This window comes from Dendrobates tinctorius, unplaced genomic scaffold (genome assembly GCF_039654945.1).
Source record: "Dendrobates tinctorius isolate UK_male_01 unplaced genomic scaffold, ASM3965494v1 ptg000038l, whole genome shotgun sequence".
NCBI classification, from domain to species: Eukaryota; Metazoa; Chordata; class Amphibia; order Anura; family Dendrobatidae; genus Dendrobates; species Dendrobates tinctorius.
Genome location: NW_027361706.1, coordinates 12,136,984 through 12,153,016, shown reverse-complemented (window position 1 = coordinate 12,153,016; position 16,033 = coordinate 12,136,984). Strand labels below are relative to the sequence as shown.

General features: G+C 45.5%; 1 protein-coding gene across 7 annotated transcripts in view; it reads right to left on the bottom strand.

Moving 5' to 3' along the window:
• Positions 1 to 16,033, bottom strand: part of PHF2 (PHD finger protein 2) — a 249,026-nt gene that overhangs the window by 61,461 nt on the left and 171,532 nt on the right. For all 7 annotated transcript variants that reach the window (XR_012231857.1, XM_073574213.1, XM_073574215.1 and 4 more), the window contains exons 4-10: positions 8,756 to 8,916; positions 6,562 to 6,703; positions 4,777 to 4,963; positions 4,404 to 4,566; positions 3,091 to 3,178; positions 1,068 to 1,174; positions 814 to 905 (exon numbers count right to left, since the gene is read on the bottom strand). Coding sequence is in view for 6 of the 7 variants with exons in the window: in XM_073574213.1 (XP_073430314.1) it covers positions 814 to 905; positions 1,068 to 1,174; positions 3,091 to 3,178; positions 4,404 to 4,566; positions 4,777 to 4,963; positions 6,562 to 6,703; positions 8,756 to 8,916 (940 nt within the window). In the remaining variant the exon portion in view is untranslated. The remainder of the gene's footprint in view (positions 1 to 813; positions 906 to 1,067; positions 1,175 to 3,090; positions 3,179 to 4,403; positions 4,567 to 4,776; positions 4,964 to 6,561; positions 6,704 to 8,755; positions 8,917 to 16,033) is intronic.

Sequence of the window (16,033 nt, the reverse complement as noted above, 5' to 3'; positions counted from 1 at the left end):
GACAATGGAGAAGATGGAGACAGTGGAGAAGATGGAGACAGTGGAGAAGAAGGAGACAGTGGAGAAGAAGGAGACAGTGGAGAAGAAGGAGACAGTGGAGAAGAAGGAGACAGTGGAGAAGATGGAGACAGTGGAGAAGATGGAGACAGTGGAGAAGATGGAGACAGTGGAGAAGATGGAGACAGTGGAGAAGATGGAGACAGTGGAGAAGATGGAGACAGTGGAGAAGAAGGAGACAGTGGAGAAGAAGGAGACAGTGGAGAAGAAGGAGACAGTGGAGAAGAAGGAGACAGTGGAGAAGAAGGAGACAGTGGAGAAGAAGGAGACAGTGGAGAAGAAGGAGACAGTGGAGAAGAAGGAGACAGTGGAGAAGAAGGAGACAGTGGAGAAGAAGGAGACAGTGGAGAAGATGGAGACAGTGGAGAAGATGGAGACAGTGGAGAAGATGGAGACAGTGGAGAAGATGGAGACAGTGGAGAAGATGGAGACAGTGGAGAAGAAGGAGACAGTGGAGAAGAAGGAGACAGTGGAGAAGAAGGAGACAGTGGAGAAGAAGGAGACAATGGAGAAGATGGAGACAGTGGAGAAGATGGAGACAATGGAGAAGATGGAGAAATTCCGTCCATCTTCACAGCACCTGTGCTGAGATTCTCTCATGCAAGAGAATGGGATCACACTCAGATGACAATCGGATGAAACTCTGACAGAGTTTGATCCGAGCGTCATAATAAGAAAGGTCCCGATTCTCTCGCCAACGCCAGTGTGAGCAAGCCCTTAGAGCGATACGTAGGGGTTATAACAGAGAAAACGTACGTGTTTTTTCGTCCATGATCTAAAGGCTCCATTCAGTATTTTGGCCCCTTGCACAAGGTGAGGCGCTGGCTGCTTCCCCGACTTATGTAATGCTGGAGAAATACAAGACAAGTGATGGTTAGTGCAAGTTCTGGGTCACAGACGTCAAAGTGGCAGACTGGAAATGATCGATAATCAGACTCAGAGTCAAAGTGAGAAATTCTGAAAAAAGGTCTACAACTAGTTTTCTGGAATAATCTCACCCTTTCACATACCTTTGAACTTCTCGAGTAGGTGTCTTCCCACGTACCAACAGGCCGTCTCATAGTTTGGGAACTGCGTTAAGCTGACAATCTTCAGTCTCTTTTCTACCTCATATGCTCTGTGGGATTGGTGACGGCAAACACAATATGGTCATACGGGCTTTTACCGTAGCATTTTTTTTTTTCTAAATATTTTAATAAAGGGTCATTCTCAAGTTTGCAACATTTGACCTATGCAATCTACTTGTTATTACAAATTACTGCCCATTTCTTAGGTTACCGACCACTGCTGCAGTCTATCAGCAGTGGCCGATCACCCAGGCTTGGAGCACAGTTGTTTGCAAGAGTGCCGTTCTGAAACGGACCGACTCTATAGATCTGGCCACCTAGGATGCCCCTGCGCTCCTCCGATGCTGCCTCTGCTTGAGGCGCTGGAGAAAAGCAAGACAATGCCACTGGTCCGAACTGTCAATCATTCAGGAGTGAACCGCCTACCAGCAAGCAGGAGGCAGGAAGGCAGGCGAGTAGTGCGCTCCTGAAGAAACTCCTTTTAAGCGGGTTATCTGAATTTTGCAAATGAATGGCGTATCATCACGACAGGTCGTCTATAGGGAGTCAAACACATCTGCTGGTGCTGGTTATTATGATTAGGGATAAACCTGATTGCGGCCATTTAGGCTACTTTCACACTAGTGTTTTTTAGCGCTGCGCTTGGTGCGCAATAGAATCACATGCAAAAAATGCATCATGCGTTTTGCACGCGCATGCGTTTTAACCAGTTTCTAGCCATGTTAACGCTTAAAACGCATGCGATTTTAAATGCAGGCGTGCGCATATCCATGCGCGCGCCTGCGTTCCCATAGACTGTAATGTGGTTTTTTTTTGTGCATTCCGTGCGCATGCGTTTTTTTTGAGACAGGTCGGACGGACCAAAAATGTAACAGTTTGCGTCCGGCGCACCTAGGAGCACACTACAAAAACGTATGCGCACGAAAACGCATACGAACGTGTGCATACGCTAGACCAGGCGCCCCCATGTTAAAGATAGGGCGCAGGACACATGCGCATGGATGCGCACGAAGCGCAGCGCTAAAAAACGCTAGTCTGAAACCAGCCTTACATAGTTTCCCGTGCCCAGTGCACTAGAATGCCGAACATTAAAAGTGCATTTACACTGCACGATAATCACGAAGAAGCATTCACAATAATCGTGGAGTCGATACAGGCCACACATCAGCCGGCAAATGACGTTTTTCCTACTTGATCGGGTGATTGACAGCCAATATTGACTCCACGCTAATGAGCATTCCCAGGAACAATAATTCCGCAGTGTAAAGAACCAGAAATTAATCGTTGTCGGCAGCACATCATCCTATGTAAACAAGACCTGTGCCGCCGAGAACAATAGCAACCTCTGCTCACTGAGTGATCTATTCTGTGAGCATCTGAACCAGTCGGCCTGTGTAAACAGGATATTAAATGGCCGCTGATCGGTATACATCACGTCTTTTAATGCTGCAAAAGTAGATTAAAGTAAAAGCACCTTTGTTATCAATAATAACGCACTTATCTATTGGCAGAATGATCACTCAGCAGACCGCTATCTCTACGAGCTCCCCCATACAGAGCAGCACTCGGCTCAGTCGAGTGCCCATATTCTCCATAAGAGCCGCTGACAAACAGCAACTTAACTCGGTCCCAAACAAAAAAAAAAAAATCAGTCACTGGGTTTCAACATGCCGGATCCTTCTATCCCCCACATAATCAGTCTGGGAAGAGTCGGACTGCCCCCAATACACATTAGATCGTCGACTGATCCCGCCGATATTGGCGGGTTTAGACGACTTTAGTGTGATGCGTATTGTACAGCATGAAGGATCAGGGGGAATGCAAAAGTGACATTTTTTTACCCCAATTAAACGTTCTATTCCATCAATATTCATCCACAATACTGTAATAAATAAGAATTTTTATTTGTATAGCGCCAACATATTCCGCAGCACTACAGTTAAGTGGTTGTAAGGCTGCATTATACCTCATCTGCATTTCCACGCTCATGCTGTGAAGGAAGTGACCGCAAAATGCTAAACAGTCCACGGGGGTTAATGTTGCGTAGATCCACCCTGCAAGAAGAACAGAGGACTTCTTTAGGAAGTATGTAATGAAATGCGAACACATTAATCAGTATATACTGTATATTCTCATGGAGGGAGAATCCGACAAAGCATGGATGCTGCATTGCCAAAGTATTCCCCCTGAAACCTGGAGAACATCTACATAATCCAGTGCAAGAAAGAGGACAATAGACAATGACACGTAGCACTGAGCCACAGTGGTGCCATGTGCCGACGTACATCTCCGCCCAAAGCAACGTGTAAAGCCTAATGATTTGCAGGACTAATCTTAAGGACTCAAAAACAATGCCGGAATCGCAGGTTTTTTTTTCTCCAGTTCATTTCATATCGAATTATTATTATTCTCTAATTATATGGTAAAAGGAATGATTTCTTTTTAAACAATATCGCAAGCAAAGCAAACCTTCAAATAGCTATGTCAAAGGGAAAATGAAAAAGAAATAAAAAAAATAACGCTCTTGGAATAAGGGGACAAAAAAAGTGTATAAAAATAAATTTATTCGACCAGTCATTAAGGGGTCAATGGGGTTGTCCCAAACGTCAAGGTATCATGATAACTGACAACTTACTGATTGCTGGGGGCCCACCGATAGGACCCATTGATAATCCTGAGAATAGGGCTCTGAAACGCCTGAATTAAATGAAGAGGTGGCAGTACATGCATTCATCATCCATAGGACTGTTCCTAGCTATCTGCAGCAGTCCAATACACAATGAATGTGCAGTATATCTAAGGAAGTGTTCCTGGCAATCTGCAGCAGTCCCATACACAATGAAAGCAGCGGTCGCTCCGTTCTAATAGGGCATTACAAAACCCTATTCTCTGTCATTTTGATACACAGCTTTCTCTGCTGTAGATCTAGCAGTTCTCTGAATGCTGAGCTGTGTATAACACTGCCCAAATCACTGATTGGCTGCTTTCTGTGTACATTGTGCATAGGCACAAAGCTACTAATCAGTGGTGGGGGCGTGGTTGGACCAGCAGGCAGGTGACATCTAGTCCTGTAGTGATAATCTCCTAATGGTAAAACACTGATTGCATTGAAACAGGAACACAAAGCCCAGTAAGTGACATAGCTGGAATCAGGGTCTCAGCCTTTATGTTATGCTGCTCTCGGTTTATATAGCAAAGATCTGATGGCAGATTCCCTTGAATATCATTTGTTCCGTAGTCTCAGGATCGGAGATTATCTGGAATGCGCCTTCGTCTCACCTGAAGGAATGAACAGAGTTTGCCCTTGTTTTACTGTGCACTTGTAACATTTGTCTACTTGATCTGCAAAGAACATCTCGTAGTGATTGGCCGCTGATCTCCAGCGCTCGTATAGAGAGATATTGGCTGATGCTGGTCTGATCAGATAAAATATTTTTTCCCCCTGCAAAAAAAACAAAAAAAAAAAAAAAAAAAAGAATTTCATCTTGCAGCTCTGCCATCACTGACAACTTTATAAGACGATGGGTCACTGCCTCCTGCAACACCCGCACACTCTTCTCTATCTGCTGAGACCTTACGTCTAAGGGTCCATTCAGAGGTAATTTAATATTTGGTTGTGATTGGTGGCAGCGTTTTGGACATGGCAGCTTACTTTAAGCACGTGGTACCAGGCTGACGCTCCTCCCGAGTCTATGTGGAAGTCGGTGTAACTGTCTTTTACGCATATCAAACAATACTTGGTCACTTTTGGTTTTGCTAGGAGAGCGTCGTCGGGCCAATGGTTGTCCACCCACGAAAGCTTCTTCACGATCTCCGGAGACTCCACGAAGCTGGACATTCTGCAGACAAGAGGTCAAATAAAAATGGTGACCATTTCTGGAGGGCATATCGGTGAGGTCACCAAGACACGGCAGGTGATGTCAAGGGTGGGATTCGTCCCTGTGGTCCCCGACTGATGGAACAAATGGGAACGCGGCTCTTTTGACTCTCACGCAGACACAATGTAATGGGAGATTTCCAAATCCTGAACTGGAAATGGGAAAGTCTCAGGATCAGCAGTCGGAGGTGCACAGAAATCACGGGGAGTCGCATGGCTCAGCCGTCTACCCCGAAACATGTTATTAGGTGTCACTGCTGATATATTACCTTATACTAAAGGGTATGCTACATAAATGACCAGGTATCCACTTGATTTGCTCGGTGCTGATCCCACTACCAAGTTTCTCTAGTCGTAGGCTAGTTTCACACTAGCGTTTTTTTGCGCTGCGTTTTTGCATCATGCGTTTGCTGCTTTTTGGCGCATGTGTTTTAACCATTTTTTAGCCATTTTTACTCTTAAAACGCATGCGTTTTTAAACGCAGACGTGCGCATGTCCATGCGCACATCTGTGCTCCCATAGACTGTAATGTGTTTTTTTGCGCATTCTGTGCGCATGCGTTTTGACACAGGTCGGACGGACCAAAAATGCAACGGGTAGCGTCCGGCGCGCTTGGGCGCACACTACAAAAACCGCATGCGCACGTAAAACGCGTACGAACGCGTGCAAACGCTAGACCATGCGCACCCATGTTAAAGATAGGGGAAAATGACACATGCGCATGTATGCGCAAAAATGCAGCGCAAAATAACGCTAGTGTGAAACCAGCCTAAGTCTATGGCACTAACGAATATAGCCAAAGCATTGGGGTAATGCAGACTAGATTACCCCTTTAATGGGACCTGACAGCTGATACGCGCTTCCCGATCCACGCGTAACATGTATCAGACGCATGGTTTCAGCCACGTATGTTTGGCTCTGAAACGCTGCAGCATTTCATATAAAATCCTACTTTAAAAACCAGCCGGGGACCGGACCGCATGGGATGCTAGTCGGACAGGTGGGTCCCTGGTGGCTTCTCTCCACCCGCTGCCAGTGACTGATAGGTCTCTCTAAAGACTTGAATGTAGGGAGAGATCTGTAGCGTTAGGAGAGAAGCCACCAGGGACCCTCCTGTTCGACTAGTGTTCCGTGCGGCTCGGTCCACCGTGGCTGATGTAGCATGTTTTTCTGGAATGGATGTCTATTAGTTAGGGTAGAGAGCAGCTGCGCATACTCTGGAGAACTCGTAATTTAAAGGGAAAATATCTCAGAAAACGACACCTTTTTATGTTATTTGTATAATAATAAAAAAAAAAAAAAAAAAAAGTTTTTCATATTATGAACTTTAGCTCCGGGGGGAAAGGAAGGTCCTACTGTGATAAGGCCCTTCATAGTGCACCTAGATGTAAATAGAAGTGTGGATGTACATATGTAGCTGAGCTGAACTTGTTGCATTGCGGTTTCTCTTATGCTCTGAAATTCAGCAGTACATGACGGTGTGTGCTGAATTTATCTGTCCCCACGTGTAATATTATTACGCCGCTGGACCGCTGGGGACGCGTGTCGGCCGCGCTCACCTGGTGTCAGAGAATTCGAGGTTGATCACATTGAGAACCCTTTTCCTATTCGTGCTGTAGTAATAATCCACAAACTCCTTCAGCTTCATCTTGCAGTCCTTCTGCTTTGTGACATCTGTAACATCAACCACCCGCTCGGGACCTGCAAAACCAAGGTAAGAGAGCCGCTAGGGCGAGTGCGTTGTATCCGATAGATGTCACACTCCAATAACGTAATCGGAAGGAAAACTCACAGCTGGGGCTCATGCAAAAGGGAAAAGTCATAGTAAAGTGTTGGTCCCGGCTACGGCCAATGACTGGCTGCAGCAGTCACAAGTCTACAAGGAACTGAACAGGCTGACCAGCAGGACTGGAAAAGTGCAGAGGAGGATTGTTACTTATTTCAGTAAGTGTTTTAAAAAAAAAATCAGTGTTACGCAAAAACCCCTTTAAGGCAGCTTAATTTAAAGGGCTTTTCCACTTTAAAAAAAAAAAGACTTGTGCCCAAACACTTTTACATATACAAAATAACAAATAATGATAGTATTCACCGTTCCTGGGGTCCAGAGCTGCTGCTCTGATCTCAGCTTATTGGCCGGAGCGGTTTCGTCACACATCACCGCTGCAGGCAATCACCGAACTCAGCTGCTCTGCTGATGTAGACGGAATGAATCGCTGAGCTCAGTGATTGCCTGCAGCGGTTATGTGAGCTGCAGCCGTGACGTCACCACGTTAGTCGATATGCAGAGACCAGATCAGCTGCGGAGACGTCGCTGGACCCGGAGGAAGACGAGAATTATCTGTTTTTTTTAATTTCATATGTAAAAAGCGTTTGGGCACAAGTGGAAAACCCCTTTAAATAGGAGCGGTGACTACGCCTGACATAAGTAATAATTAAAATTCTCATTACATACCAAGTACCATTCTTATAGCTCTGTGTTGTACTGTTCCTCTATTAATCTGCCTAGAAATTGATAAACAAATTGACAAGTGGGTGTTCCCAGTTGGGGGCGTGTCCCTGATACGGTCCAATCAATGCAGGGCACACCCTATCAATAAAGGAATTACTATCAATCAGTGGTCACTTTATTCAGAAATTTACAGGAGACATAACAGAGGAACAACGCAAAGTAGAGTTTTAAGAAAATAAGGGCCAGAATTGTTATTTATCACGACTTTATACAATATGTGTCAGGAGTGGTAAACCGTGCTCTTTAAAGGGGTTGTCCAGGCTTGGAAACAGGGTATGCAGTCACTGTATCAGACTGCAGACTCGGGAATCCTCACAGTGCGCACAGAGAGTGAGAATTCATACGACTTGCATACTTCCGACCACACTACGACTAGACGTGGCCAGCCTCACTGAATCCACCTGTATTGAGCGATGCTGCGCACGTCTAGTCGTTACGTGACAGCATGTATGCAAATCGCATACTTTCGGTCAACTGCCTGCCAGTTCCTGATGCCGGCATCGGAGAGTCCCGACACTGAGGATTCACAAGTCTGCAGTCAAATACAATAAACCAATCAAACAAGAACTTAAATAACTCAACACGAGTTTACATAAAAAGTCTAAAAACTCCACTCAAAAAGCCACGTTTAGCGACTACTCAGAATTGTCCATCTGCTCCACAAAAAAGTGTCTTTTGCACTTAGGAGAGGACCTCTGGCTGGTGACCTGCTGCAAACAAGATGCATATCCTTATACCAAGCCCCGCAGCGGTCCTGAGGAGTCTTAGTCCCAACCTCATGTACAATGGCCTCCAGAACACTAATATTCGTGGGTTTTAATGCTGCAACCACCTTCTTCAAAGCCAACCGAAAATGTTAAATTGGGTTCAAGCCATTGCGGCTGTGATGGCCGATCCGGAATACTCCAGGACTTCTTCTGAAATGAATATTTTGGTTGACTTTCAGGTAGGCTTGGGTTCATTGTCTCGTGAAAGGTCCAATGATGCCCAAAGCTTCAGCACAGAAGGCATGACATTATTTCTTTCTGACACTTAAAGCGGTTGTCCACTGGACCACTCTCTCGCATTAGCCATATTTTTGACATACAAGGAAAAGTCAAGTGTCATCAAGACTCTAGCCAGTCCGGGTATTTGATGTTTTATCTCAAGCACGCAACTATTGAAGCCCTTGATGTCGAGACACACGATATGCAAATGCTTGACTACAATCGTCTATAACTGTATCACTGTGACGGACAACTTACCAACATAGTTTTCCACATCGCTGACATAGAACGTGGGCGCCGGCACAGAGAGACCCAGACCATCCTTCTTTGGCACCAGAATTGGTTCTGTAAACCCAGTGTCTTCAAAATATTCCACTGTTAACTGACTGCCATTCAGCTTGGTGACCACATCCTCGGCACTACAAGAGAGAGGTCCCAGAGGTTACACTGGACGTCTAACACAGCAACTACGGAACAAACAGTGCCAGTAAGGTTAAAGTTGTATCGAGCTGCTGAGGTCTACCAGGACAGGCACTTTGCCCATCAGATGCCAGTATAAAGACGAGTGCCGAACGTCTCCAGCCTTCGGTTCCTGGGATAGGAAGTCGCAGGTCTGACGTCTACCAGTGAAAGCCATTTAAGCTCTCAATGAGTTGGTCTTTCGGTCATGTGGTCACACAGAGGTTTCTTCCTCTTTCAGGTAGCCGACAAATCTTAGCTGAAAATCTTTCTAAATATTCAGGTCCATACAGCTTTGTCTTGAGCATCATGTCATAGAGTCTCCCCGCCCGCTCTGCTAGACCATAACATGTCTCCATAAGTGTTTAACTGGAGAGACCTGTCCGTCTAGTCAGAGACGCCGCCGGGGACGCACCCCGTCCCCAGCCGCATGGTCAACTAGGTTTTTCTCACCAACGCATTTCAGACTAAAAGGTACATGTTGTTTTCAATGCAGGAGCCGGACTTTGATTCATGCTGCTCATGGTTGGAACCTTAACGGTTCTCATGACTGCAGTTCAGGAGCACAGTGTTCCCCAGCCTTCCTGCTTGTTGGGGGGCACAGTGCTACAGACTTATAGACAGTTCTAACTAGCAGCATGGTCAAGCCACTGGATCGAAGTCTGCGCTCTGCAACGCGGCAACCAGCGTCCGCTTTATTTCTGTCATCACGAAACAATCACTGACCTCAGGGAGACCAGTCAAAGAAACCACAGCGGCAGCCGGCAAAGGCGCTCAATCAGTGAAATCCTAGGTGCATTGCTCCCTTGGCTGGGTCGTTCCCTGGAGGAAGATCTGGCTAGTTCCGTGTTTGAGACTCTTAAATGAGGCTCCATGGACTTTATTTGCATATTAGCTTTATTTCTGTAGCATCAGAAGCTGTTTGTGGTCCGGTCAGCCACAGAGCAGCGCTTACAAGCTCCATTGGAAAGATCTTGTAAGCGCTGTGCTCCTTGCCTAGGAGAGTGGCCACCACCGACAGACTGTGCAACAAGCAGTAAATATAAGTAAAAAAAATTTATTCTTGAGAACAAAAATCAAGTAAATTGTGAAAGCTGCTTGCTTTTACGAGCATATAACTTTTAAAGAACATGAAAGCAACCCTTTAAAGGGAATCAGTCAGGAGGATCGACCTTTCAAAGCTGTCTATATGGCCACGTTATTCATAGGAAGCTGAATAAAATGATACCTTGATATTTGCAATGTCTTATTCCAGAGAAATCCACATTTTTCTTAATATGTAAATGAGCTGTTAAGATCTAAGGGCCGGACAAAGATCTCTGCTAGGATCTGCCTCCAGAGATTATTTTATATTAAAGGTGATGTTATCAGTGTGAGACATGTAGATCAGACTGTCAGTCATTACATGTCTTACACTGGTAATGTCTCCTTACAAGTTCTGGAGGCAGATTTTCAGAGTGATCTATTTTCCGCCCATAGATCTTAACAGCTCATTTACATATTTAGAAAAAAAAGTCGATTTCTCTAGAATAAGAAATCGGATCGAAGATATCAAGGTATCATTTTAGTCAGCTTTCTATGACCTACCTGTCCATATAGACGGTTTAGGATGGTTGATCCTACTGATAGATTCCCTTTAAGTATTAGATTAGGGAGCTGCACTATGAAACGAAGCAAGAACATGGAATTCCTCATTTCTTCCCTCCAGTTGATGAGACAGTCGCCTTCGCATGGTGCTGTGCCGATGTGCTGACAGCCATCACAACAGCTCTTATGAAAACCCAATTCACAGTATTCCGCTGATGAAGACGAGAGCCTTCGACACGATGCAATAGCCTCGCACCTCTCCAGTAATGACAAACACAGCTCTGCTGCATCTGCCGGGGATCAGATCACCGATCGGAGACCACAACCTCTTCCTTCTATAAGGATCTACAAGACGCTAAGGAATCCCTAATCTAAAAAGCAAAGTACAAAGTAAAGGGGGCGCTTGTGTCGGCTCCTCTGTGACTTCCAGACTCTGAATTATTGATCCCGGCTATGGGTTATATAAATAAAATACGGGCTCGTCTATCACGCTTTTATTGATTCCTATGAAAACATTTATTTAAACAAATTGCTTACATGATGTGAGAAACGAGACATGACAGGAGACGGATGAGAACAGCCACTCGCGAGGAATTAGTCATTCAGCACACAGCCGCGTATTAACAATTCATGTATTCTCCGATGAGAAACGCAGCGACACAATGTAAGCACGTGGTGCTCGCTGACACGCGGGGAGTCTACTACAGATGTAGCAGAGCTGAATACGCCAAAGTGACGATCTTCAAGGTTAAAAAGGTATAGAAGGAGAACGTATTTTTGTAATATGGTTTGATGCAAACTTTTTGGAATGTTGGATTTCTACAGCCTCTAAGTGTCACTGTACATAACTGGCTGCAGAATGAGTTACCGGTGAATCCATCAGCGAGCTGCTCCACATGGTTGCTATAAAAGTCATATAAAGGACAAATGGATCAAACCTTCTAATGAAACCCCCTCTGTAAAAACCCTAGAGCTGTTTCTAGGGTCCCGCTCTCTTGTCGCCGGTATCGTGAATGGCTGAAGCAAGAGATGCCCTTTAAGGAATTAAAAGGTTATTCCCAGAATCATAGGTTATCCTGATTCCATAATATAGAAGATTACTTGACCTCGTAAGAATGGGGGTCCAGAACCACAAGAATGGTGCTTTTAAGAACCCAGTCTTAAACGGAGGTGACAATGCTTGATCTCTGCTCCATTCATTCATTCACTGTCTATGGGACTTTGCCATTGAACGTCCCATAGTCAATGAACGGAGAGGAGGATGAGCAGCTCCATTCAAGGCCGCTTCCCAGGTTCCAGAGCCCAGACCTTGGGATGGTCCCAACATTCAAAACTCAGTATACTGTTATTTTTGCTCATTTTTTTTTTTTTTTTTACTACAAATTTTGCAATAATAGAAAAAAAATAAAGCAAAAGCAACCCCCATCCAAACCACAAGATAATGAGTGTAGAAAACAATGGGAAATTTATCAACCCCACTCTGTCAGGATTTTTATTCCAAAATGTGCGTATGACGGAACACAGTGCTCAGAGCGGCGCTTATACAGTACGCACGTACTCCTCCGATCGGCCAGCAGGTGGCGGCGCAGAGCCCTTCCACACGTCGCCTGTTTGTTTACATTTCATACACTATGGAAGACTTGGTTTTCTGACAAAACAAGAGGAGGGAGCGCTTCCTGAAATGTCCTGTGATCGCCCCTGTGAAGGCAGATTATGGCAAAAACAGACGGCCTTTCATCGCAGTCACTGCAAGATCAGCGACGAACGCCTTCAGGGTGAAAAAAAAGAGTAAAAAAAAAAATAGTAATAATAATAAAGGGGAGAAACAATCGTTAGATGATAAAGGAGGGTCATGTGACCAGATCAGATATTTATGTGCTGGAAGATGAAAAACTGAAAAATAAGTGAATGAATAAATAAATAAATACACAACACATAGATAAAAATACGTAAATAGCGCATAAATAAAAATAATACATAAATAAAATGATTTTAAAAAAAAAAAGAACAAAACAAATAAAACATGGATTAGAAAATCTTATCTGCTTTCTTAAAAAAAAACAAAAAAAAAAACTCCTGGCCGTAGATTATTTGCGGTATCACAGCTAAACGCTATTTACTTCAATGCAGCAGAGATGTAATATCAGATACAACCTGTCACAATAAAACAAAAAAAAACAAAAAAAACAACAAGGACATTTGCTATAAAAAAAGCAATATGCTTTTTGCTTTCTTTTTTTATTATTATTTTTTTTTACTTCTGTAAAAAGTGAAAAACAGATGACCAGGATAAGCAGGCAGATACATCAATGGTAGGCAAGCTCCGTACTGACTTTCCCAGTTTCTCATCTAATCCCATTGCCCCGATGTACAACATCCGCCCCACCAACGTATAACATCCGGCCCTTCACCCTCCTGGTCTAGAACATCGATCCCCTTGCCCTTTGGTGTATAACATCCGTCCCCCCCGTCCCCAAAGTAAAACATCCGGCCCCTCGCCCTCTGGTGTATAACATCCATCCCCTTGCCCTTTGGTGTATAACATCCGACCCTACGCCCTCCTGGTGTATAACATTTGTCCCCTCACCATATATTGACCCTCTCCATGTATAACATCTGGCCCCTCACGCCTCAGTGAACATCATCAAGTCCCACACCCTTCAGTGTATAACATCCAGCCCCTCGCCCCACCAGTGTTTAACATCCAGCCCCACCGGTGTATAACATCCGGCCCCTCGACCCACCAGTAACATCAGGCCCCTTGCACTTTGGTGTATAACATTCGGACATTCGGCCCCTCGCCATTCAGTGTATAACATCCAGCCCCACCAGTGTATAACATCTGGCCCCTCGACCCACCAGTAACATCTGGCCCCTTGCCCTTTGGTGTATAACATTCGGCCCCTCGCCCTTCGGTAAATAACATCCAGCTCCTCGCCCCACCAATGTATATCATCCGGCCCCTCGACCCACCAGTAACACCCAGCCCCTCGTCCTTCGGTGTATAACATCCAGCCCCTCGCCCCACCAGTGTATATCATCCGGCCCCTCACCCCTTGGTGTACAACATCCGGCCCCTCGCCAGACCAGTGTATAATATCCATCCCCTCGCCCCACCAGTGTATATCATCTGGCCCCTCACCCCTTGGTGTATAACATCCGGCCCCTCGCCCCACCAGTGTATATCATCTGGCCCCTCACCCCTTGGTGTATAACATCCGGCCCCTCGCCCCACCAGTGTATATCATCTGGCCCCTCACCCCTTGGTGTATAACATCCGGCCCCTCGCCCCACCAGTGTATAAAATCCAGCCCCTCGCCCCACCAGTAACATCAGCCCCTCGCCCTTTGGTGTATAACATTCGACCCTTCGGTGTATACCATCCGGCCACTTGCCCCCCAGTGCATAACATCAGGCAGCCCCCCAATGTATAACATCTGCCTCTCACGCCCAGTGTGTAACCATGCTGTCTGCCTTTACTAACATGTGACAGAGCAGCCGGTGGTGCCGAGCTCCCCGATACCAGCGCGGTCCTGTAATAGGAGTCACCGATGTAACAAGTCCGTTCATGATATTTCTTCACTCCTAAATCTTCCCCATCACCTGTAAGTGATATTATTGAAAACTGGATGGAACCGCAGCAACCCCCTTTTCACGTAACTTTACAGAGCGGGGGGCCGAGTGCTGAGGAGCAGAGGGCAGAAAAGTCACCAATGGTCTACTGACTGCATAATTGCAGAGTGCAGATTTCCTCTGGTAATATCAGCAGCAGAAACACTGCACCCCAGCTGGGAGCTTCTTGGCCGAGAAGCTGCACGCAGCCGTACATCACCAAGCACAATGCCAAGTGCCAGATTGAGTGGTGTAAAGCTGCCACCACTGGACTCTGGAGGAAGAGTGTTCTGTGCTGTGACAGATCACACTTCTCCATCTGGCATCTGATGGAGGAGTCTGGGTTTGACGAGTCCAGGAGAACGTTACCTGTGTGACTGCATGGTGCCCCTTGTACATTTTGGTGGAGGAGTGATCATAATAAGCGGCATCAGGGTTTGGCCCCGACCCCTTAGTTGATTTGATAGAAAAATAGCTTCTAGAAAGCCTTCCCAAAAGAATGGAAGCTGTGATTGGGCCAACTCCAAATTATGTCATTCCAGCTCTGCCTTATTATTGTTCCCCCTGACTACAGACTGCATTTGCTATTTCAGCTCAGCCCCATTGAAGAGAATATTGCCAGAGCCGCAATACCATACATTAACTGTACCCAGTGGTGGCGCCGTTTTTGTAAAAAGGCAGCCGTGCTTTTCAGAATCCTGGAGGGATAACTCCCTTTATTGAGAAGTTGTCTAAGGCTAGAAAAAAGACACTTTACTTTCAAGAAAAAAAAAAAAGTGTCCTCTTCTCCACAGGGTACTCCAACTATGCTCTATTCACCTTAAGAGGGTGAGCTGCAATGGAAGGCACATCCTCAAGGACAAAGGAGGTGCTGTTCCATGAAAAAAAATAATCATATGATATTTAACCCCCTAAACTCCCAACATCCCCGGATAATTCCTGATGAACGCTGCGTTCTGATTGCTTTTTTTTTTTTTACTTTTATCATCTCCAGTTCTGGTTACGGTCTGAGCCAAACGTTCAGATCAATTCCTTTCCAGTTGGGCAGTCAGATGAGAGCGGAGCAACTTCCCTTTCAGAAGGTCTGCCAGACCCTCCTGCCAGGAAGACATCTGCGGTCAGATGGCGGCTCTTCACAATCCCCCGTGCTGCACTCGGAAACCCACTAGATGAATGAGGGTTTAATCTCATCAAGGAGACGGCTTCTCGCCGCTGACAACAGAGAGTGGAACTACAGAGATTATTAAGGCAGGTGTCGGGATGAGCCGCCCGCGGAGCCTTCCTTCTTCATAGATGGCGGTCTATGATTTCTTTATTTTTACGCATAAACGCCATGTACATATCATCACACATCAGGCTAGAGTCACCATCCCCCCCTAGTGACACCTTCAGTTTAACGGCTAGAAGAGCCCAACAAGCCTCCATGATGGCAGATGGGTCAGACACCATCGTCCGTCAGCCGCGGCACAGGATCCCCCCCACCAAACCAGTGAGCAAGCCTTGACCACCTTTCCATTCAGTTATCGGGAGGGTCTATGGGAACAATAATGCAGAAGAAATCATCCAAGAGGAAAAGCACCAAAGAGAACCAAATAATAAAAGATATGAAACTTTGCTGCTAACAAGTTATATAAAAGACATTATAACTGAAAAAATATAGGGATATGACAGTGGTAAACCAATAGGGTGGAACCACAGCAAAAGTCAGGAAAACCAGCAAAAAAAAAAATAAACAGCAGTTTTGCTCAAAAGTGCAAGTGCATATGTGCAATGTAGTATCACCAATGGTATAACCTGGAAATTAAGTATGTCCAGACCAGGAGAAAAGGACAAGTGTCCAAGAAGGCTGTATGTCAAATCAAAGACGTAAAGTGCCGA